General features: G+C 35.5%; 1 protein-coding gene across 10 annotated transcripts in view; it reads left to right on the top strand.

The window, feature by feature from the left end:
* PPP1R12A (protein phosphatase 1 regulatory subunit 12A) overlaps positions 1–25,223 on the top strand; it is a 111,043-nt gene that overhangs the window by 52,963 nt on the left and 32,857 nt on the right. For all 10 annotated transcript variants that reach the window (XM_039703822.1, XM_039703814.1, XM_039703819.1 and 7 more), the window contains exons 3-9: positions 8,831–8,949; positions 15,043–15,202; positions 17,007–17,151; positions 19,226–19,300; positions 19,735–19,823; positions 19,953–20,110; positions 24,261–24,382. In XM_039703822.1, the coding sequence (XP_039559756.1) occupies positions 8,831–8,949; positions 15,043–15,202; positions 17,007–17,151; positions 19,226–19,300; positions 19,735–19,823; positions 19,953–20,110; positions 24,261–24,382 (868 nt within the window). The remainder of the gene's footprint in view (positions 1–8,830; positions 8,950–15,042; positions 15,203–17,006; positions 17,152–19,225; positions 19,301–19,734; positions 19,824–19,952; positions 20,111–24,260; positions 24,383–25,223) is intronic.

Genomic DNA, 25,223 nt, shown 5'->3' with positions numbered 1-25,223 from the left:
TATCCTGTCTTAAAGCCATGTCTTTTGTTGACTATCCTAAACTGCGTCATTTCAGTGCAAACGATTGTAATCTGTGTGTGTTTTTCTAGTCTTATCCCTGACTGAGGCAGGATAATAGATGTTTGAGTTCTCCTAAAATGCATGTAGATGTAGCTGTGGTGTCTCTAGACACATAAGGGCTGCTGTGCATTGATGAAAGTTGGTTATTTGGGTACAATTCAGACACTAAGACACAGAAGTGTGAGGGTTTTCTATAAGCAGTGGATTTGACAAGAAAAACTATAAAAAAGTAATTATTTGAAAGCTCTTTATTACAGACAAGATGCTGCTTATCAAATCTGAATGAAGAGTAGGACGTTATTTTGGAAGGAGATTGATTTCAAGGAAATTCAAAGTAGACTGAACATGTAAACAATTGCTATGAAGTGCAGATTGCTGGTATCTAAATGGGGGTCAGACTAAGTTCAGTACTACTGAGTGATGCTAGAAACTGCACTGTGATAGTAATGTTGCTTTACAGAGAGGTCTGCTTACTATATTGTTTCATAATATAATTACAAGTAAGATAAGTTCTGTGATGTAGTAGTTATGTGTATGCTAAGATCTGCTTAACACAGGAAAAGAATTGATCTTGGTTTAAATTTTTCTGATATGAATGCAGTCATGTGGCTGTTAGAGAAAAACAAGCCTGTTAAGTTCATACTCATAACTTCTGCTGAAATAGAAGTCAACAGGTAAAATCATTATTTTTGATGCTACCATACCCAAATATAGCAGTGCTGCTTTTGGCATAAGGCAGGAGGTGAGCTGCTAGTGGGATCACCTCTTGTTAGCTGAGAAAAGTGGGAAGCAGCATGGTCTTCCTTCTCCCTCCTCCTCTTCTGCCTCCATGCTGATGTTACCTCTTCTTCTCAAGCACTGTAACTCAATCCCAATTGTTCACCTTGATGATGGTTCGGTAAATCACCACAAATTATTGGAGACTTGCTATGGGAAAGCATTCCAAACATCATGCTGTCAGTTGGAGTTACAGTATGACCTCTGCAGCTGCAGCGAGACATTTTTCATACTCAGCCTTCACTTTTGCACAGTATGGTGCAAGCTTCAAAATGAACACCCGTTCATGAAGTGCATCATGAAAATAACATTTGATATGCACTTTAAAAATACTTCTTGTATGGCTTCATTTCATTCCTGGTGAAATTTTTGTCCTGTACTCCTCCTGGCAATGCCAGGCTGCTCTTCAGTTTTTTCTTGGGTGCTGCTTCATTTGGAGGTTTTTTATGGTAGGTTGGTTTTTGGTTTGTTCTTTTTTTGGAGTAGGCCATATGGTTCCCTATATGGCTTTCTTCATGTTTTCGACTTTACTTGCTTCGCTCACTGTTTATTTTCACCTAAACATTGCTCTGCCACCTCTCAAATGTCTTTCCCGTTATATGGATAAGGCAAAATATGAAGGCTTAGTTGCTTTTCAGATGATGCAAGTAGGAATTTTTCCTTTTCCATCTTTGTGTTAAGTTTAGATGGCCACCTACGTACAAATATTTCTAGAGCTGGCTTCTTTCAGAGGTTTCTTGAAGCACAAGGGGACTAAAACTAACCAGATACTGTTATCTACACTGTTTCTTTTATGCTTCTGCATACCAAGAAGGAAGACAGATGGAATTCTACTTAGTGTGCTTTCTTGGGTGTACAAGTAGCAGTGGAGGCTGGGAACAACCAGCTATGTGCAAAATTCAGTCGTGTGTTGGTATGTTATGGAATGTTGGCTTCCTAGTCCTAAATTTATTTTTTCTATAGGTACAATATTTAGAAGTGATAGAAAGTGGTGTTTTCATAGGAAGCTTTTTTTTTTTGTTTGACTACTTTGATATCTTTGGGAGTATTTGACAATTTTGAAGTAAAGATGTGTGTCAGCCCAAGATGCCTTTCATAAGAGCTTCACGGGAGAGACTCAGAAGCTGGATTTGATGATATCTGCAAGAGCTGTTGCATATTTAAGGACATTAAAATGTTTTTGCAAACGGGTTAATTAGAAAAAAAAAGATAAATGCTTTAGTCTGGATTATCCTGATGAAAATTGAAAATAAATGTCTCCTTCTATTTGCTTAATATCTTTTGGCCATTTCTTTCTCACTTTTTTTTTGTTATTATTTTTTTTAAAGCATCTCTAGGTATCAGAAATTCTTGGGGTTTGTGTTGTGCAAGCAAAAAAAATCAAAAATTTACCTCTTGTTGATATTAGCTGTCTTAAAATCATCACTTATGTATTTCAGAGTAAATAATTGTCTAGTTATGTCAAATAACCTTAATTGGTCTGATTTAACTTGGTGTTTTGCATAGCTACTAGCTGATGATACTGCTTATGGGGGGAGCATTTCCTTTTTAAAAAGTTCTGCAGCACTCTTTTTTCAAAAGAGGAAGATGTGAGTGAAAGTCTTCTGAATTTTGCAAAGCAGCATTACCTTAGAAGTGCCTGAGTATTTTCATTATTTGGTTTAAATTTAAATGCCATCACAGAAGCCTGTCTTTCTTGTGCCAGTCTCTGTTCAGTTTTAAATGCTCAGAAGCAGAATGTTGAGGCACAGCAGTGACTGACAGTGTGGGATGACGTTTTGCAGAGTGCCTTAATAAGACATCCCTGTGAGTTTGACTTTGTTTTTCAAGTCATTTGAAGGAGAAAGAATTCTAGGCCCATTTGAATTTCTACAGTTTTGGTTCCAGCGCTGAATTTGGAACCTCCATTTTCTTTTCTAAATCGTAGATTCAGAAGAGAGAACTGCAGTACTACCTCAGCTGTGGAGAAAGGGGGTTGAGGAGAGTTACCTGTTGGTTTTCTCTGCAGGGCGCAAGGAGAGTCGCCGGTGGTGCAGAGCAGGGGCTGTGCGAGGCAGGCAGGCTCCTCAGCGCTTGGCGGGACCGCTGGTGCCTGCCCCGTGGTGCACACCTTTAACATCTCCACCAAATGCTTATAAGGCTCCACCAAATGCAACATAGGTTTCCAAAACTGTGAAGTTGTGGGTTTTTGTCATTACATTTATCTGGGGTTTGAATTACATGTTCAAAAGTGAGTCTGACATTGTGAGGGTGCTTGAGGGAGTGGTTGAAGGGTGGCTGTACACTGGCTGTTCATACCTGTTCAGCCAACTGTGTTTTCCATGGGGCTTGCCCACTGACACAGGGCATGTTTATACTGTGTACCACAACAGAGTTTAGCATAATGTTACTCTAATGCTGCTGGATTTGCTTCAGGTTTGTATTATGTTAAGACATTCAAGAAAAATAAGAAGACCAGGCCTTTCTTCAATATCTTATTTTGAGAAGTGCATCCTTATAATTCAAGAATCACATAGAAGTTATAATCCTGTCTCTCAATATGTTGTCCGTACACGTATGTATACCTTTTCTTACCTGGCCTATAAGTGTTATTTTTTCTGAAAGTTAAATACCAAATAAAATCCCAAACTGATAAAACCAGGCCAAAACAAAACTACGTTTGGAAATGACAAGTAATCTTGAGTTAGTATTTCTACCTTGTCTGAGCTAATAACAACATTGTTAGGAGATCAGAGTGGAACTATTTTACAGTTATAAAATATTTTTTAAAATATTCCCAGACATTTAAAGCCAATGGGAGGTCTGAGAAGGACCAGGTTTTACAGTTTCAGTATACTTCAACTTTTAAAAAAACTGGAAATAGAGTTGTTAAAATTTTATATTTTTATTTGTTAAGTGTCTCTTGGAGGCCTAATTGTTTGGCCAGAGTTATTGTAAATGTATTTTTACCAGTAATACGGATGTTTTACAAAGATATACTTTCACAAGAGCATTGCTACTTTATATGTTTTAAAAAAAATAAACAGTGAAACAATTTTGAAAGGCTTTAAAAAAATAAAATTCATATTCCAAAATAGTCCGTTTTTAACGTTTTTCCTTGTTTGTTTCTTCTCTTGGAGGCCTAATTGTTTGGCCAGAGTTATTGTAAATGTATTTTTACCAGTAATATGGATGTTTTACAAAGATATCCTTTCACAAGTGCATTGCTACTTTATATGTTTTAAAAAAGTAAACAGTGAAACAATTCTGGAAGGCTTTAAAAAAATAAAATTCATATTCCAAATTAGTCAGTTTTTAACTTTTTTCCTTGTTTGTTTCTTTGAATGAGGTTTTACACAGCTGCATGAATACAGTGATACGTTTTCAGTCTCTGGCTCTTTTCAATTAAGATACTAATGGAATTAATTTGAACTCCAACATGTATGGATTTTTTTTGAACCAGCTGGGTTTAGCTGAAATCTTAAATGTTAGCTAATTAGTTAAAAGTTCTTGGCAGTTGCGCTGTTAGTTGGGCCCCTTGCTGGCAATTAGGCCTTGTTTCCCAGGAAGGACACACTGAGCATGTTTATTTAAAATGTATATGTAGCATTTTTTTAGGCAGGTCGCTCTCATCGCATTTTAGGAGTCAGGAACTGCTGTCCAGTCTTCTGAACAGTCTGATGGGACCACTTGTTTGTGCCAGTGTGTCTCCAGTGAGCTCAGTCAGCAGTTTGTAATGGCCACTTCTCTGCCCTTCCCTGTGCCTTCCACCCTTCTGGTGACCTTCAGGTTCAGCCAGTACTTCAAGTTAATTATATCTGTAATGACTTTGCAAACTTGTTTCCAGATACTGTGAACTGGGCCAAGGTTCGAATGTAAACATATGCCCCTCTTTCTGGTGCTGAGATAAATAATATGAAAATGCTATCTGCAGTGTTATCCAAGTTTGAGCATCTTCCAGATTCTGAAATTCTAAATTCAGAGATATGACTCAACTTTGTATACACAGTGTCTTCAGAGAGAGGTGGTTTCCTCTCTTTTTTTCTATATATGCATTTTGTTAACAGATGTACAGACACACAAAGTTCAGTTGTAAGGGATTTTTTTTTGTTTGGGATTTTTTTTTTTTAAATTCAGAATGTAGGCCACATTGCTAGTTAAATATTTTTTTATTTCCAGTTTCTGGGATTTGTTTTGGTGTGGACTGTTTGGCTTTTGTACAGTAATCTGAGAGGGTTAGTTTTTATTGTCTCAGATATACTGAGATTCCAGCCCTTTTTTAGTGATATAAAAATATATTTTTCACTAAAGGATGGGAGAGTATATAGGTTTCATAATAATTCTAGAAAAATAAATGTTTGTTTTGGTGTTTTTTCCAAAGGAGTTAATTTCAGTTTTCAGTAGCTATTGAGGAGTATATAGTAGTGACTCCTTGAATAAAAAATACAGTTAGAAGCATATTTGCCTTCATTAAACAATAGTATTGCAAAGCAAACTTCTTCCAGACTGCATAATCCTTGTCATGGAAATATCAGAACAAAAGTATCAGGAATTATTTTCTTTTCTTTCGCTGCTTTTGTCTCTCCTAGTATTCCTGGGATACTTCAGTTCGCTATATTTAGATCCCGAGAGTATAAAAGTGTACCTTTAGCTTCAGTGTTAACACTTGAAAACTTTAACTTGATAAAACAGGATGGTATGAATCAAACTGCTGTTTCCTTGCCATCTATTTAGATTTAGAATTAAAGCTTTCCATTACATGATACAGATTATCACTGAATTTTCTTAATTTTTGTTCTGTAGTTGTCTGTTGAACATGACCATTTTTTGAACAAGTGAATTTCAAAAGATACAAATGCAAGGGCTATACCAGAAAAGTTTAGTAGGAGATGGTGGAAGACTTAATATGTTTTTACTTTTTCACTGCTTCCGAGTTTACATAAAGCACCTTTTTATAGACATGGTGTCAAAATGCATAGGGCTGGACTTTTCATTACACAGCTTCAATTTCCTTTTCACTGTGTATATATGTGATATGTGTGTATGTAACGGTAAAAATTAAATATCTGTCAAGGAAGTGAAGTTTATGTTTGCTTGCTTTAGAAAGATGAAATGTCAAGGTGAAGGTAACATTTACTTTAAAATGTAAAATACAAGCAGTCGTTTGTATACATTGTTTAGGTTTTTTCCCAAAACATGCAAGTCTTAATATCCGCATACATACCTGCACACCATGATACACAGTGGCACATGAAGATTCTAGTATATGGTACCAGGGTAACTGAAATGTCAAATACACCTTTATTTGAAGTCATGCTATATAAGTTCTAAATAATGTTTTGTTTGAAATACAGTTCATTCGAGAAATATTTTTCTTATGTAAACAGCAAAATCTTCTCATTCTTAGGATTATTCTGGTACTGTCTTCTGCTCAGTTATGCCCTACAAAGTCAGGGCATCATTCTTTTGGTTTTGTTTACCAAATCTGTCTTTGTGTATGCAATGCTGTGGGGTCAAGTTATGGACTCATGGAAAATGATTCTTCTCCTTTCCATTGATAGCACTAAGTTTCTAATAAAACTATTGATTCTGTAGGTACCAGGTTCATGTACCATGTGAACCCTGTCATAGCTTGGCTGAAAGTAGCTGTAGGTGAACAAATGCATAATACACTTTTACAGGACGAGGTAATCTGAATGATATGGAAAACAGAACAGTTGTAGATTTTTTCAGGTGAGAAAAGGCTACACATTAAAGGTATCTTTAAAATAGTTGGAATTTAAGTTACTTGGTTTATCTTTAATAATGTTCTTTCACTTAATTTTCCTGAGAGGATCAGTGTTAATTTTTTGAGAGGGATAGCAGTGGAGGGGTCTAGTTGATGTGGCTGAAGGAAGGCTGGGAAAAGTGTGTTCTCACTTCTTTGGCAAGGAGTGTGCTGCCTTTCATCTTTGATGTGTTTCTTCCATCCCTTTAAATCCTGTGAACTTGGAGCAAATTCACCTATGCTTGCTTTGCTGACCCAGGAAAACCAAATCCCTGTAAGCACCTGCAAAAGGAAAATCAGATAACTATACTTCTCCAACCTTACTAGCATTGCTGATCTGATTTTGATCTGCAAGCAGCTTCATTTTGAAGTCTGCTTTAAAGAATCAATTGATCGTGAAGTTGTCCATCTATAACAATAATAACTCTTTAAAATGCTATGCTAGCCTTTTATTCATTCCCTACACTTTTTTAATGTGTTCCTTCTTTTATCATATCTATATTGGCCCAGTTGACCAAATACAACTGCTTCAATGAGATATGTATTTTTCTTAGAGAAGTGCTTTAATTTTCTGCTAGAGGTATTGCGTGGAGATACATAAAAGTGTTTTTTTTCCTGTCTGTATTAGAACGTAAACATTGAAAGAACATTATTATTCACTTGGATTTTTAAATAAAGATATGTTTGTAAGTGGTTGACTTTATTTTGACTTTGTAAGAGGCTTGATTTCCCCAGTGCTGTTTTTGTCTGTTTAACAAACACCTGCAGAACAATTACCTCGTCTGTGACATGGGAAGCTGTATCACTGTTAGTACAACTAGTATTGTTGAGAAATGTTGTTCCTCTGTATTAATTTTTCATTCCTGCAGAAGTTCAATCTCTTAAAAGGAGGGAGGTCATAGTTAGAGCACAGCGCTCTCAAGAAGAACAGTATAAAACCAGCATGGTATACCAGCATCAAAGTTGCTGGTAGCAGCTGATGGTGTACATGTCAGGAGATTTGCCTTTCTGGGAATTAGTTTTCATTTTGTGATCTACTAGTTCTTACCACTTCTTGATGTAATTAGACAGATTTAGTAACAAATACTAATTAAGTCATACATTAAAAAATACAGATATAGGAGAGTATTAGATTTGAGTTATTGATTAAAGATAACAGATTTCAGCTATCTAGGATGATAATTAATTGGCAGAAGTCAAGGCAGCAATAAAGTACTTCAAAGAATTTGTATTAGTGTTGGATTAATTGTGTGATTGTCTCCTGTATAATTTGGCATTCTGTAATAGTGAAGGTAGGAAAGCACTGTTTTGTACACCTCTTATGACAGATGATTGATTCTTCAGTATATCCTGATTTTTTTTTCTCAAATATATGGAATATATGAATCAAGCTGTGCAAGACAGGAGGTGTGTTTGCAGCTTTTTGCTTGTCGGGACTCTTGGCTCAAAGTATTGATTTTTTTAGGTAAATGGAAATACTATGGTTAGAAGCTGCAAGACTCTCTTGATCAATTTAAATTTTTCCTTAGCTGTAACTTTTCAATAGTTTCATAGGTTTATGGTTTAATACAATTAAATAATATAATATTTTTGTGACCTGTTGTTGGAATTGATCCTTTGATGTAATTGGAAATGGAGAGTTTTGGGTTCTTGACTCCTGAGACAGTAACATATCAGATAAGAAAACATAATAGGGTTGAAATGTGTGAAGTACTGTTTTCTTTCTCCCCCTTGCCTCCTTTCCCACTAAAAGCTGACCTTATAAATACTTAGAAGGAAATGTAGTTTTGTTTTTATTGACTTTAAGAAGCTGCCAAAAAGATCAGGAGTCATCATTTTGGCAAATTGTATGTGCCATTGACTTATAGGAAAAGTGGCTTAATAAGAGGAGGTCACAGGAATTGGTGGTTCTGTCCCTGTTCACCTTGTCATCACTTTTGGTCTTTATCTAGCCATTTTCTTCTTTCAGTTCTTCCAGGTATGTATGAAACATGTCAGGAGTCTTTGTGGCAAACCAATACCAGAAAGCTATTTGTATTAATGGGTATTAGGATGAAAAGATCTATGGGTATTCATAGGTTGCAGACAGTCACAAGTGTTTGTACTTACAGCCAATATAAATGTTTCTATTGTATCTGTGCATATAATATCCTAGTGGCTGATGAGTTGGTTTTTTGTTTGGTTTTTTTTTTTTTGCATCAGCTTTGCTATGTTATTTATGGGCTTTTTTTCTTTGTCTATTGGCAGGTATTTAATTAGTCAAGGAGCACATGTAGGAGCTGTAAATAGTGAAGGAGACACTCCATTAGATATTGCTGAAGAAGAGGCAATGGAAGAGCTGCTTCAGAATGAAGTAAATAGACAAGGTAATTTTGAATACAGAAGGGTGGTTGTATTTATGGACGCTAAATGTATTTTTGATAACTTGGGCTAAATTGTGACTGTTGAAGTTAATTTATTTTCTAAACAGCGTTGGTCAATATAGAATGTATGGTGTTTGAAATGTCTATCTCTTAAAACAGATTTACATAATTTAACAGTAAACTAATAATTGTTTCAGGCTTTGCCCAGTTTTAATTTATATGCTTAAACCCATTTAATGCCCAAAGGAAATGGTGAAAAGAAACTGGAAGACATGATCTGCAGGGAAATAAGAGATACCTACTGATACACAGAAGTAGACAGTGGATTTGCAAATTCTTTGATTCAGTTAATTGGTAGTGTTAACAGAAATTTGATTAGCAGTTTTTACAGTTAACACACAGCAAACATCAGGTTAGACAGTTGGTGTGTTTTTTGTCTATATTAACATTTTTCTATTTTAATTAGTTGTTCTCTTTTCTAACAGTACTGTCAGTCTTGCTTGAGAGTTGTTTCTGGAATTCACCTCAGCCTAGATTTCTTAAGGTTGTTCTTGAAATGCTTGGCTTTACTGATGTGCAGTACTCAATGGCTGCAGTAATTATTTATGAAATTGGAATTGTTTGGGGAATGAACTCCTCCAAAATCTCTCTTTTATATGTTACTGCATTTTTTGAAGAAATATTTTGCTGTATAGGATTTTATATACATTTTTGTAATGTGGGTATTCAACATTACTAATACAACAACACTAATTTTTATTCTTTTGCAAATTTAATTAAATTATTTTGAAAGCCCAGTTATAAAATTAGCCACAGCACTGAAAATTTCAGTGAGGTTCACATATTTCACAATTGAAGCTTACTGTAAAATGTGTAGGGTACTGTCTTTATAAATCTGAGAAGAAGGTACATGTTCCCACACTGTAGCTATTAGCTTCTAAAAGAATAATTTAGGTTGTTTTAAAATACTAAATTTCACTTGGTATGTACAGCCTACTTTCCTTCCTCTTTCATTTTTATGGCAGTTGGTTTGCTTGCCTGTTTTCACAGAAGCAGGGAAGAAGGCATGCATTATCCCTCCTTCTAAATTTGTGTTTGAAGACATAAGAACCGAGGGCTTTTATGTGCAGAGATAAAATCAAAGGAAGTATTTCATGATTGTGGATAAGAATGGACTAGGAATGGTATGAATCTGGATGTGAAGTTACAGTGCATGTCTTACTAAATCATGAGACAGTTGTCTCAGCAGTGAGGTTTTAATTATGCACCTTTGATGGCATCCTAGCTTGGATATAGATTTGACATAAATTTGTGTGTTAATGTTGCATTAAAAAAGGATTATTTAGTCATTATCAGAATCACTTAAAAAGTTCGTAATTGTGTATTTTGTGGCTACAGAAGTTAATAGCTCCAAAATAGGAACCTAATTGTTTATCTTAATGTGCAGTTAACAGCGAGGCATTGTCAGTTTCATTTTTGGCTATACATATAGCTGAATATAATTATCACTCTGGCAGTGAGATAATTTGTATTTGTTCCATATTATACACTCCTTCATATCAAAGCATTGCCACAGTTTTGATAATGCAAGTTAACGCTGGGGTCTGTGGAATGATCAGCCCTGGCTCAGTGGTAAGGGGAATGGAAGACCAGGCTATTTATTTTGAAAATAAACAAGCCTGGGTGACAAAATGTCCTGTCTCTTTGTAGGTAGAATATGCAGTGTGAAAATTAAGTAGGCATTTTCCATAACATTTTTGCCTTGCAACCCTTTCATGTATTTATTCCTACATTCAATGAGGTTTCGTTTTTGTGTTGCAGTGTTAGTGCTGTAAATTTGGCTTCCTACATATTGGCAGAGTTGTTTGGTGGCAAAAAATTGCTTGGAAAGATTGGTCAGGTTCATCATGAGTTTTAAGTGATGATATTTGATGTTTGTTCCTGTTAGAAATCCGAGAAGAATCACTTGTTATGTCTCCTTTTTTGCTGCTTTTGCAGGCCTTACGTCTTTATAGCAAATGTCAAAACGGAATACTCAGCTACTCAACGTTCTGTTAATCACCAATTTGTACTTATGCCCAATTTTTGGCAGCTATCAAGCTGTATTTTAAGGACATGTCTTATTACAGGACAAAATGTGGAAGTCTCTAGAGACACTAAATGCACAAAAATAAATCATAGAATACAATACAGTTCAGTTCTGTGTGACATTACAGGCTTAATAAAAGGAAGGATCTGCAATGTTTCCTCATCCTATTTTAGTATTCAGGCTCCAAGGTCTGATATGACTAGAGAGGAGATGGTCAGTGATCCAAAATAATCTTCTTGTTATACAAGTTCTATTGTAATGAGTGTTGGCCATTAAAGAATAAAGATTTTCTAGGATTATTATCCAGTGTCTATTTTTCTTTAGTCATTCTGATTCCCATATGCTACACCTCTAAATTGCACCAAGGGTCAGTGTCTTCTTGTGTCCTGCTGAGCAAATAGAATGACTTGACATAATGGACTGTGCAGGAATTGTGAACTAAGGGAATAGCTATCCTGTAACTGAAGCTGTACCACTCTGATAGTTAGGAAAATATTTTTCTACCCTAATCTTCCATGGAGAATTATTGGCTTAATTATTTTTTAAGCTTAAAACCTACCTTCGTTTTGTAATTTGTGAGAAGGTAAATTACATGCTCAAGTAAGGTATAAAGATTTTTTTGACCCAGTTGCAAGCACTTCACAGATAACAAAATCAGGTGTTTTATGGAAATTATTCTGGAGTAGTGCTGAACAACTGTTCTGTTTGCACTCCATATGGTTAAACTATTTTGTGTGTTATAAAAAAACCCGTTATCAAGGACTTGTTTCGTTGTTCCTCCACATGACTAATGTCTTTTGTATTGGTCAGTCCTATATAGGGGCTACTGCAATTCTCAAAATCATTAACTTCATCAAAAATATTATTTAGCTTCTCACTGTGGCCTGTCATGTTTCTGCTCTGCAATGTTTCAACACAGAGTTGTGGAAGTTGTCTTTTACCAGTAAAGTTTTCATTTGCACTGGTGAAAACCAGCAGACGTGAAAGAGATGTGGCTTTAGTCCTGGCCAGCCCTGGCCAGCTTTAAATGTTGTCTCTCCTCAGGGCTCGAGTGGGGTTATGTATAATGGTTTGAAGTGACTTTTTTAGCTGTTGGATCATCAGATGTCCTCTTAAAATTATTTTTAACTGCTTAAGCAGTTATTTTGAATTATAGGAAACATTCTCAGGAGGTGAGTTAGTGGTGAGAGGTGATGTGAGGTGAATCAGGGGCTCAGTGTGGTAGCTATTTATTCAGTAACTATCAAGAGTGGTCACTCCTCCTGTTCCAAGCAGAAACACATGTTCCTCATTCTTAATTATAGGTAATGTGAAAAGACTCTCCCAGATGTATTGCTTAACTCAGATTTGTTTATGTGGATAAAATGCGAACTATTACATTTGTATATAAACATTCACTTCATGAAGTAAAAAGTGGGTTGATCTTCCCTGCAGTATCTATAAAACATGCCTTTATATGGCTGAGTCGTCCTGAAACAATGATTCAGCAGTTAAAATTATGCTGAATTTTCATTAAATGCTCTCTGAACGGCACACTGTTTTCAAACCTGTTCGGGGCTGTTGAGTAACACTTGTTGATCAGAAAAAAAGTGGAAGCATTTAGCAATAAATTATTAATGATATAAGTTGTTCGGCAGCCAGAGTGGTTAACGCGCTGGTGCTGTGAGCGAGTGCGGCGGCTGAGGCTGAGCTGGGAGGCAGCGCATTGCCATCTATGGGCCGTCGGGAGAAAGGGTTGGAAATAGATGATAGGCATTTGCTTTTCCCCTGGTCTGGAAAACAAAAGGAAGGAGAAAGGCCCATACAAGGTATAATAAAGTCTGTTTACATTCCATTTTCTGTAGTTAATAATGGGAATTGTATTTATCTCAGAGCACAACCTTTTTTTGTGTGCCACAAAGTTTAATTCCCATTTTCATGCCGGTTATTAGTGTGGAATGTTTTATTTAGATTGGCAAGATTCTGGTGCTTTCTTCTGTTGAAATATGACCAGAAATGAACTGTCTCGTAAAATAATGTATTGACACAGCCCTTACTCCTCTGCAACCACTGTGTTTTGTTTGGGCTTCAGAAGTGCAGTAGTTTGTGATATTAATGGAAGTCTGTATTGAGTATTAGTTACTTTTTTCTGCAAAAACATTGCTGTTTTGATACAATCACCTGGGTTGTTAGGCCTTTCTGGTAAGGTTAGATGTGACCCATTAGAAGCTCACAAGATCAGGGTCTGGAATGAGTTTTTGCTCTGTTCTTCCCTTATACCGAAGTGTCTCAGAACAAACAGCTATGTAAATAACAGTTTTACACTGATAGGAGTTTTTTCAGATTCTTCAGGTGGAAAAGGTTACTCATGCTGATAAGGATTCACAGTTGGACTTTGAGCTTACAAAAAAGGGAATGGACATAAATGTGACTAAGAGATGATCAAATATACACTATTTATTTATATAGTAGTATTTTACAGGCAACACTGACATGTAAATGACTGTATTCTAGAGTATTGTCCCAGGATCTGCTGATCACTGCTGTGTCATTCTGAAAGGCAAGCAGATGCTCACGCCCATGAAGTTAGTAGTTCACGTATCAGTATGTAGGAGCTTCCTGAGGAATGAGAATATGTGATTATCAGTGTATTATAGATTCAGAGTTCCTGGTCTTCATTCTTCATATTTGTCATACTTGGAAGGTTTTTCAGCTTTTTCCTCTGCTGAGTCTTTCAACAGCCTTGTATGTCTTCCTGCATCTTGGAGACTCAACATCCAAATTACGGTTTTTTGTCAGTTTCTGATAAAATGTAATTCTATTAATTTTTTACCTAAATTGTAAAGATTAAAATTGTTTTGCTGGGCAATTAATTCAGTGAGTCTAGGAGTTTGGTCAAGTCCTCAGAACACTGACTGTTTAACTTGCTTTGGTTACTTTATGGCACTTAGTGAAGTTTTATCTTTTGATTGTCTTTAGCATTAAGTTTTACAGTATATATTGCCCAGGTCCCTGCATACCAGTGTGTAAGATTAGAGAAATCATACACATAAAAACATTTTGTTGGAGGTTTGGCCACTGATTTTCTTATAGAGGTCAACCCAGATGCAGTTTGTGCTCTTGATGATCACAGTTTCTAAATTGCCTTTCCTTATGAGTACTCCTTATGAGTTGTCACTATTCAGCCATCAATAGTTAGAATTATGCTCATGCATAGTTCAAGATCTCTTTCCTGCTATGTTTTTGAGTAGTACTTACAAAAATGCTTGCAAATAATGTGTTTGCATTCCTTTTCAGGGTTTGGAATATATATACTTGTAGGTATTGTGATGATAGACTGTTTCTCCCTTTCCATCAGTGTATTTTTTTTTTGTGAGACATACTGTAAAAAGTTTTCAGTGTTTTGGGTGGTTTTTTTTTAGTAGAGCTATGAAAGTGCAATATCCAAAGTGTTGTCTATTTGTGTAAAATATTTGTGATTCATGCTTTAGAAAGTTTACAAGGTACAGCTCCATTTTGTCATCAGTATTAAGAAGCAAGATTGTTTCTCTTCCCATAGAGGTCTGCTTGTAAAACAACTTCATCTGTTTTCTGCTGTATACAGGTGCATCATCACAGACTTGTTTTTTGTTGCTTAGAAAATTAAAATACAATTTTTCTCTTTTTTTTTAGAAAGTCACTTCGGTGGTTATTAATGTGATGGTAGACATTCTTAGAAGAATGATTTTGAAGAGTTTTAGTAGATTGATTTTTACTATTATTTATTTACAATACTTTGTCCACCCAACCCCTCCTTTTGTTAAAAAAGGCATTATGCAAGATGTCTTACAATGTTGGATGTTTCCATAACCTTGGAATTCATCTTCCCAAAAATACTCATGTCTAACTCTGAACATTTTTCAGGTTTAGGGCTTTTTTACTGTATCATATAAATGCAGCATAAAGTTTGTTATATAATTGAATTGAAATATTTGAACTAAAACATTTTGTGTCTTCTTTTCCCCTCTCCCCCTCCCTGTCTGAATTAGGGGTTGATATAGAATCAGCTCGAAAAGAAGAAGAACGAATAATGCTAAGAGATGCAAGACAGTGGCTCAACAGTGGCCATATAAATGATGTCAGACATGCAAAATCCGGTGGTACAGCACTTCATGTAGCTGCTGCTAAGGGCTATACAGAAGTCTTAAAGTAAGTGTGGGTTAACTTTTTCTTATTTTATTGTCTTGATGTAATGCTGCTTGAAATTGGGCACTTATAACATTTACAGAGTGTATCTTGAAAATCCCAGTCTCTAGAACAATCTGTGCTCAAAGCTTGATTTTATGTTTCCAAGCACTCATAAATCATGATGGGGTTAGCTTTCTATCCTAAGCCATTCAAAATATGAATACAGTATACATGTTAAACCTAAATACTTACTTGTAAGAGAAGAAAGTTGATTGAAACTTGCCCTGTTTCTTAAGGAATCTTATGTAAACAAGCTTAAGACCTTTTTATAATGCATATAAACTTTATAACTGCATATGCAGTTGGCATCCTAGTTGGTGCATATTTTCATATTTTATTTCCATACATAAAGCAGAGTTTGTAATTCAGGCTAAAAGTTTTTACACTTAAAAACCAGATAATTTAACTTTGTGTTTTGATAATGTTTTTAAAATTCAATTCAATTCAATGACTCTTGAAGTCTTCCCTGGAGAGCTTTAGACTTCAGGTGTCCCCTAGTTCACAGCTTTTCATTAATGTAATATCAATACATATCATAACATATTTAATTTCTTTTTCATCAAAGCTCTGCTTTTATTGTAGTAAATCATAATTAGTAATACATTGCTTTAATGTATTATAAATTTAGTTGACTGCTTTAGCAGTGCTAGGATTTCTTACAGACTGTAACATAAGTGAAAATGAGCACACATCCTGACTTGTGAGTATTGGTGCCTTTAAGGTCTGCAGAGCAATTTGTTGAATGGGAGTTCTGTTTCATAAAACCCTGATGATGAAGACAAATTATTCTGTTGAAAAAGAATAATTTTTGTTTTAGAGTAGCAGGGGAGTTGTAAGGGAGTTGTATCTGTAACTGTTTGGGTGGTTTTTAGCTCCCTCAGTTACTGTATTTTTTTGTAGTCCAGTCTGTATATTTCTGCTAGGAGAGGCAAAACATATGTGCCAGCAATTTTTGTGATTGCTTCAAATTATCAAAAAATGTGCTCTGTATTGGATGCAAGACTGCAAGATTTTCAGCTCAACGTGTGTGAAAGTTGACTCACTGGAGGATATTACTATATGTATATTGGCTCTTGAGAAGCTGAGAATTTTTTGAAAACAATATTTTGTTCTTATGTGATTTGTAAGTGGTTCAGACAGCTCTTTACATAAAACTACTTGTTAGGTTAAGTGTCCTTTGTCACTTTGATGCTTACCTGAGAACCATGATGAACGTGAGTGCTGAATACAGGCAGAACAGCAGGTCCCCTCTTAGAGGACCTCTTCTCCCTCTCAGAGAACAGTTGAAGCATGTAGTGAACACTAGATTTTTGCAAAAAGTTAATGACAGGAAGTGAAAGTTTCAAACAGCTAATTTTAGAATGTAAGGAGGTTTTAATAGTTTACTGATAAGAACACTCTATCTAACAATTTTTTTACATTTTATAACTATTTTCCTTAAAAAGCCTTTTGCCTATTACTGCATGTACAGAGAAGAATATCTAACTGTAGAAACAATGGTCTTTTGGAGACGAAGTGAATAGACAAGAAAATTGCAAAGGCTGTTTTTCTTGAATTTTCCTTAAAATATGTATACACACCTGCTAAACAATGAAAAGGCAGATGTTTCTGTGAGAAGTAAAATTAATCAATTTTCAGTAGCCCAATTAAAATATCTGTGAGAAAAAAGGAGAAAGATATTACCATAGAGCAGTTTTACAATTTTTACGAAAATTTATTTATCCCTGTCAGCAGTGTCAAGGTCTATTTCTTTTAATTTCTTCAGGCTTTTAATACAGGCTCACTACGATGTAAATATTAAAGATTATGATGGCTGGACACCACTTCATGCTGCTGCTCACTGGGGTAAAGAAGAAGCATGTCGCATTTTAGTGGAAAACCTATGTGATATGGAGGCTGTCAACAAAGTGGTAGGATTTTTATGTAATCCTTGTCAAGATACAAAGTTCTGGTCTCTAAAGTGACTTTAGAAGCCAGGGTAAGAAAAGTGATGATAAACTGCTGTTTACTGTACGTGGAGCTTTATATAATGCATGTGTTGTCAAAAGAGCATGGTTGTGTTCAGAACTAAATTCTCTGATTGTCTAAATTAATTTCCAGGCCAACTTTATGTTTAGTTCTGTATTAAATGATACATTCACTTGGAAATTAATAATTGAAAGAGTTTATTGGCATTTCAGAGGTACAAAATTAGTGACTTGATGGACTGCATTCAGGCTTTTTTTTATCTCTGAAGATGATGATGATGATGCCTTTGGGTAGTGTTTCAACTCTTAAAATCAGTTTGTGTTGGTATATTGAAGAGTCATCATTAAATTATGCTGATTTGGGTGTGGTGGAAGAAACTTGTAGGCCACCCTGGACCCCCTGGACATACCTGAAAGCTTCCTCTTTCTTTGACTTTTATGCAATGGCCTGTGTAGCTTGCTGATCTTGCTCCCAATAGACACAAATATCTTCATGAGTTCACATAGCCATCAAAAGAATGGCTCATTTGGCCATTCAGACAGTTCATTCAGCCATGTAAGTGCTCAGCTCTCATTCTTCTCTTTGTAGTGTGTTTTACAGATGGATTCTGTTCTTCTTCCAGTGTATGTGTTAGATATTTTACTGGGGTTGTGAAATTGTGGATGTTATACACTAGAGAGCACTCTCATAAAAATGTACGTTCAAATCCATTGGACAAGAATAAGAAAAAAGGAGGCTTAGAGACATATCAGCTATTTTTTTGTATATGGACTTGCTTCTGCAGCCTAGGAAAGATTTGCCTGTTCTTTAGTAAGCTAGTAAGCATTTTGCTTTTGGAGATACGAGGATTGAAAGCTCTGGATTTGGTTTCAGTTGTATGTGCTTAGCAACTCAGAGAACTCAGCCATTGTTGTTTAGGCACATGACTTCAGCTATCAGCTGTTGCAGATTTGGATTTAAGATGTAACCTTGCAACTGCAACAGTTTTCTGCAAAGTGACTTTTTCTGGTAATAGTAGATCTAACAACACCTAATAGCTACCTGAAAGTAGAAGGTCACTTTAAAAACTGTAGTTATAATGCAAATATAAACTTGTGATAATAGTTCACATGGCAGAAAACCTCAGGCTGCTTTGGCTAATGTTTGTTGAAAGGTTGCCTTTAGTTAACATTTTGAGAAACTGAAATAAGCACAAACAGGAACGCCTTTCATTATTTTTATAAGCTGCTGTGGCCACTTTTAGATGACAGCTCTGTTTTTATTACTGGTTATTGTACAGAAGTACTTCCTAGTTTAATCTTGTCATGATCCCCCCAACATCTCAGTAAGCCCACCTAGCATGTTGATGCAGCTGCATTTATGCCAGAGAATATAGGACTTTGCCTAGATTCCAGCCTTCAAGTATATGTCCCATGGAAATCATACCCTAAGGAGAAATAACAAGCAGATCTTTTACAAAATAGAATGTAAATAGTAAAATACAGTTTTGCTGTAAAATGTGAATGCATGACTGCTTAAATTTAGTGCAACTCCCTTAAATCATGAAAGCTTAAAAAATCAAGCTATATGTGATAGTCTTAAGATGGGCAGGATACTGAACTGCTCAGGATCCATCCATTCAGCTGCCATTGTGAACAGTTGTTTGGCACTAATACTGGGAGATTATATTCATCAATCTACTTTTCATTCATGGTGTTGTTTTTTTCCTTCAAACAACAAGAAAATTTTATTGTCATGTCTTTATCACTTAAAAATGTGTTTGCTCATCAGGTGTAAATGGTTTTGTTTGAATTCCTCCGCCCCCCCTGCCCTGCCCCAAAACAAAGGAATATTGCAAAATTGTTTTCAAGTACTGACAGACTAACAGTTTGCAGTAGAGCTTGATTCATATTTTCCAATTTCTCTCTCTAAACGTTCTCCTTAACCTGCATCATCATGTGATGACACGACATAGTGGTCTGATACATTTAAAGTCTGTTGTACAATTATGGTGTTTTACTTCTTCCCCTTCTCCAGGGCCAGACAGCGTTTGATGTGGCAGATGAAGATATTCTAGGATATTTAGAAGAGTTACAAAAGAAGCAGAATCTGGTAGGCCTTGTATATATATATATATATATATGTATGGTGCATTTTAATATACATGTGATATCCAACTCAGGGGAGGATATAAATTAAAACCAAAGTTTGAAATTCAGGGCTTCAGTTCAGGTGATGCCACAGTCATCTCAAAAGGTCTTTTATGCCCTTACTCGGTCACCTATGGTGAGCAAAAACGCTTTGGAAGAAAAAAGGCAGCCTACAACTTGCCTTGTCCAGTGGGCATTTTATGATCTGAAGTATCAACAATGAGTATCTTACTTGGAATAACAATTTCTAAGATTTTTAGAGCTTTGAACATTCATACTGTTTGAAATTTTTTAAACACTCTAGTGTTTGTAGTATTTAGAATCTCCCCTCCATTTGTTATTTTGTCACACTGATATCATTCTAACAATAAAACTGCATCATTCTCTGTTTTGAAGCTTCATAGTGAAAAACGTGAAAAGAAATCTCCCCTAATTGAATCCACAGCCAACATGGATAATAATCAGACACAGAAAACATTTAAAAAGTAAGTAAAAATAAGAAAAAATATGAAATCTTTAAAAATATGACTTTACAAGCTGTCACAAGGTCTTACTCTTAACAGGCTTTAGTAAATTTTTCAGTACTTAGTAAATATTTCTCTTTACAAACTCAGTAAGGAGACGCTGATTATGGAGCAAGAAAAGAATGCATCTAGTATAGAGTCTCTGGAGCAAGAGAAAGCAGACGAAGAAGAAGAAGGAAAGAAGGATGAATCCAGTTGTTCTAGTGAAGAGGAAGAGGATGATGACTCAGAATCTGAAGCAGAGACAGGTATGTTATTTGGAGCATTGCATTTCATTAAATATATAAAGTTTCTAGTTTAATATCACATGATATAGAGTTAAGTATATTATTCTTCTGTATTTCACTAAGTTTCTGGTTAATTTAAAATAACTTTATGTGTCTAAAGTTGAGTCATAACAGCTTTATCAAATGGATGTCTTTACTGGTAGTTACTTTGGTTAAAGCTATAAGCCATCTTACTTGATTGGCGGCTTAACAAATAGATGCTGTTAATTGGGTAGATAGAACAATATCAGCCTGAAGTAGCATCTCAGAAACATTGAAAAAGTTAGAAGATCAAATTAGAGAGGAAGACTTCTTAGCAGTGTTTGCTTGTGGAACTGGTACAGAGATTGGATCAGCAGAAGTGCAAACATTCTCATTTGTTCTTACCATCATGAAGTAATTACCACTTAATCTGGCTCAGGTATTCATAAAGTAGTAGTGCATATATTTTCAGTGTGTACTGAGATAAACTTTTAAAGGTGTTATTTTATTGTTGACTGTTACTTCATATATAACTTCAAGAGGTATGTTCTTTGAAAAGCTTTGCATTGTATGCACATTACTATATTTCTCTCTTGAGAAATGGAATTTCTGTGTTGTTGTTGTTTTCTTGAACAATTATAGTAATAAGTAGTGATAAAAGAGCAACATATATATTTTTCCTTCATACCAGAAAAGAAGTGTCTGGCAATTAGTGTTTAAAGATATATGTTTAATCCTAATAAAGAATATTAGAATTGTAGTGCAGCACTACCATACATAGACATAGCTGTCATTAGAAACAGCTTGTTAATATTTTATACATAAACTTTTAAAAATAACTGGTTTTGGTGAGCTGTCAGTTTTTATTTTAATACATTCTAATTTATTCACCTGTAAAGATAAGACTAAGAATGTATTTTAGAGCTAGCCAATCTATCATAAGCATTTACTATAGGTAGAAGTAAAAAATAACTTGCAAACCCAAACTTTCTATTATGGTTTGGTTTTGGGATTTTTTTTTGTTTTGGTTTGGTTTTTTTGTGTGTGTGGTTTTTGTTTGGTTGGTTGGTTGGCTTTTTGTGGTGGTTTTTTTGTTTGTTTTTGTTTTTTTGGGGTTTTTTTTGTAGTTTGAAATAATCCAGCATTTCAGTATTAAGCTGAAAAAAAGTGTCTGGCAGGCTTTGTAATTACTTTTTTACCTTAATGTACTTGCATCCATTATTTACTGAGCTTTGCTAAACTTAAACTACTTATGATATATAACATGTAGTAATTTCTCTGTCACTGAGCTGACTGTAATGTCTGCTGAACTTTATGACTCTGGTAACTGTGTTCTCTTCATTGCCAGTAGTTCATGCCAGGAAAATTTGACTGTGACACAAGAATTAATTTATGTAAACTTTGGGGGTTTTAATATCAACAAGGCTTTATCATACTTTATTTGGCAAGATACATTTGAAGCTTTTCCCTGTAGAGCTACATCTCTTTGTTCCAAGATTTTACTTTCCCTTTTTTTTACCATTATTCAGCTTAAGGTAGTTAAAGATTTTTCTAGTGAAAAATGTTGTTATTATTATTATTATAAGGAGCATTCTGGTTGTGAAATATTTTAACAGTGTTCAGTATTCTGAAGTAGTGGAAATGGTGATGGTGATTACAGATCTTTTGGGATAATTAAAATGTTTTCCTATGTTTTTGTTTCATTGGTTACTTGAGAATATAATTTAAATACAAATACGCTTCTGTCTGTAAGACCAAGAAGGGAAAAATGAATGTGAAAGTAGCTTATTGCAAAGGACAGGGAAACAAGATAAAAAACAAGATTTTCATCAATTCAGGTTTTGTAACTTACTTTTTTTTACATACTGTAATTTTTTTTTAATTCGTCCATATCAGCTCAGTCATGCATAAAACTGTTCTTGCTGCTCTAGAAATAATTTCAGAATACAGTTGTGAAAAATCCATTTTTATCCTTCCATGCTTTCACTCCTGATAACTTTTTCTGATGTTCTGATCTAGAACAGAGGCTAGATAGTGTTAAAGGAATAAAGTAGACATTTATTAAAGGCCTTCAAAGGATGAACCTTGGGCAGTAGAGGAGCCTGGCCGAGGCTACACCCAAGATGGACAACGGGTCACGAGTTTTTAGACTTCTGTAACTTTTGGTCCATTAGCATATTGGGGTTAAATGTCCAATTACAACTTCAGGTTATGAAGTCCCATCCTCCCAGATTGCTCTTCTCAGTTCACTATTGTTTGTAACTTCAGGGCCTGAAGCTGCAACGGTGTTGTTGGTTCTCGGGCTGGAAAAGGATTGTTTTGTCTAAACTGTGAGGAGAACTTGCTAACACTTCATGTGAAGTTCAGAGTTATATACTAATGTAGTACAGAACCTGGAGAAATGAAAGCTAAAACTTAAGGGATCATTTCTGTGTATTTTAAAGATGTATTACTTACAAATTTCTATCAGATATGCCTGTGCATCATCTCAAATCATACTGTCAGGCCACATTGCCTTGTTCAGCTTTTTATAACCTAGAATTTTGCCATTTTTTTCACTTGTGTTTAAAAAGAACTTTCTATATAGCGCTGTTGGTCATGTAAGATGTAAACTTTGTATTTGTTTACTGCATAACTAACATTCAAAACATCTGTTCAACTATGTCCATAACTAAAACAAGTGTGTAAGACCAAGACTGTGGATTACACAATTTCTAATTGTATATCAGTTCTTTATTGAATTTAAATGTTAGTTGTGAGAACACTGCATTGTGTACTTTCTAAATTAATTGCTGTTAGGCTGTATGGGTCACATAGATGGAAAGATGTGTCTGTAGTAGGGCCAAAACCAGTGGGGATTGAACCCCATGTTGCTTCATACTGCACTAATAAATAGGAGGCAACAGCCAAGCCTGAAGAATGTGCAGTTTGAATACATGAAACAGAAGTGAGGTGTAACATTATGAAGCTCAAGCAAAAGCAGTGACAGCAGTTGTTGTATCTCAATCATGATATTTTCTGTGAGTTTATGTAAGAAGGGTTAAGGTTCATGAACCATGGACAGAGGGAGGAATTTAGACAAAGCAGAAGAGACTAGGTAGGTAGGCAGTGAAATGTAGGTAAGAAAAACAAGGGACAAAGAAGGAATGAAGCAAATGGAAAATTGGTGCTGTAGAAGGCAAGTCTCTGCCTCAGCTCATTCTGGTGACCAGAATTCCTGATGGGCTTCTCTGTACAGTTAATTATTTCTTTGAACTCAGACATGCATAGTTATCAGGGAATAGAGGTTTCACTTTAAATTGGCACCTGCCTTCTGTAGTTTGAATTAGCTATTAAAGAATCACAGAATCAAAGGATAGGAATGGAGCTCTGGAAATCATCAAGTCCAACTTTCCCTGCCAAGGCAGGGTGACCTAGAGCAGGGTACACACAAAAGCATCCAGGTGGGTTTTGAATGTCTCCAGAGAGGGAGATTCCACAACCTCCCTGGGGAGCCTCTTCCAGTGCTCTGCCACCCTCAGTGTTCTTCCTCATGTTGAGATGGAACTTCTTGTATTTTACTTTATGGCTATTGCTCCTTGTCCTGTCACTGGACAGCACCAAGAAGAGTCTGGTACTATCCTCAACACCTGCCTTTGAGATACTCATATGCATTAATGAGATCAGATGAGATGTTAACATATCTCCTACTGTTACAGTTTTTATAGTCATTAGCCAGCTGATAAAATACAGGCTGTGTGGAAGACTGAAATCTCTGTCTCCAGAGGTTTCCAAGATGTGACTCATCAAAGCCTTGAGCAACCTGATTCATGGGCAATATTGACCCTCCTTTGGGCAGAAGGGTGAATTAGGTGATCTCCTGAGTCACTTTGAACCTGAATGGTTCCGTAGCTCTGTCTCTGCACCTCTGAGTGGTAACACCTTATGAATACAAAAGAATTCTTACATGCACAACCTTTTAGGAAAACAAGGTGGACCTAGCAAAGATGTAAATTGGGAGTGAGAGAGAAAACACTGAGGAATAAATAATAAAATGCTGGTGATAAAGTTAACTGTGAAATTTCTTGGATAGAAATTCATTTCGGTGTTGTAAAGGTATTGAAATTGTGAATTTTCAGAATGAAGATTAAATCTTGTAAATATTTTGCAGATAAGACCAAAACCTTGGCAGCTAATAATGCAAATACCACAAGTACACAATCAGCATCAGTAGCTGTGATGGCACCCTCAGTAGCTGGTGGCCAAGGGGCACCTACATCACCTGTAAAGAAGGTAAAAGAAAGTACCTTTTTATTTTCTATTATATCGCAATCTTACTATTTTCTCTTTCTTTTTTCTGTGTAAGTGTATCTTACCTTTTTTGATTCTAGTGTAAGTAGTAGATTTGGTTAACCGGTGAATTGATAAAAATATGCACAGATTCTTAAAATGCTTTCTGTTCCAGAAACTGCTAATTATTTATTTTTTTAAATTTTGAATGGCTTTAATTCTGCACAGGGGCATAAAATACAGAACTATGAAATAGCTGAATGTAAAATCCTTCCAAAAAAGAAAAATTCTGTTGCATAGTGAGTGGAGTCCTTGTTTGTATTTTCTGAAACTAAACTTGGTCTTTTGAAAGTCTTTTCTGTGAGGAGAACTTGCTCCTCACAGAAATGTGAGGAGCAAATGTGTCAAATGTGCCAAACTCCTCCAGAATTTCTAGAAGCTACAGTTCTCGTGTCTCTCTGTGCCTGTATTTCTCATGCACTTAATTCAAGGGAAGCAGGCATGACTATGTGACTTTTTGGAATCCCTTGAAGTATTCAGCTAGTGCTTTGGCACAGAAGTTGAAAATTATACCTGAAATAAGAAGTAAAAAATTGTGTGGGTCTCATCCCTGTTTTAATATGGTTAGGACCTCATGGAAGAGCTAAATAATAGGGACACGTAATTTCTTCAATGCATAGCTCAAAGCCTCACCTAGCAAAGCCTTATTGCTTGCTGGAAGCTTTTACAGCTTATAACTTTAAAGGAAAAGTTAATTTTTATGAACTTAAGTTCTACTTGGTAAGGGGAAGATAGGTATGCCTTGGGGAAAAAAATTGCAGTAGATAAGAATGCATAGTCAGAA

Source organism: Passer montanus, unplaced genomic scaffold, assembly GCF_014805655.1.
Source record: "Passer montanus isolate IOZ18808 unplaced genomic scaffold, ASM1480565v1 scaffold17, whole genome shotgun sequence".
NCBI classification, from domain to species: Eukaryota; Metazoa; Chordata; class Aves; order Passeriformes; family Passeridae; genus Passer; species Passer montanus.
Note: the sequence above shows the minus strand (reverse complement) of the source record. Positions and strands in the feature narration are given on the sequence as shown.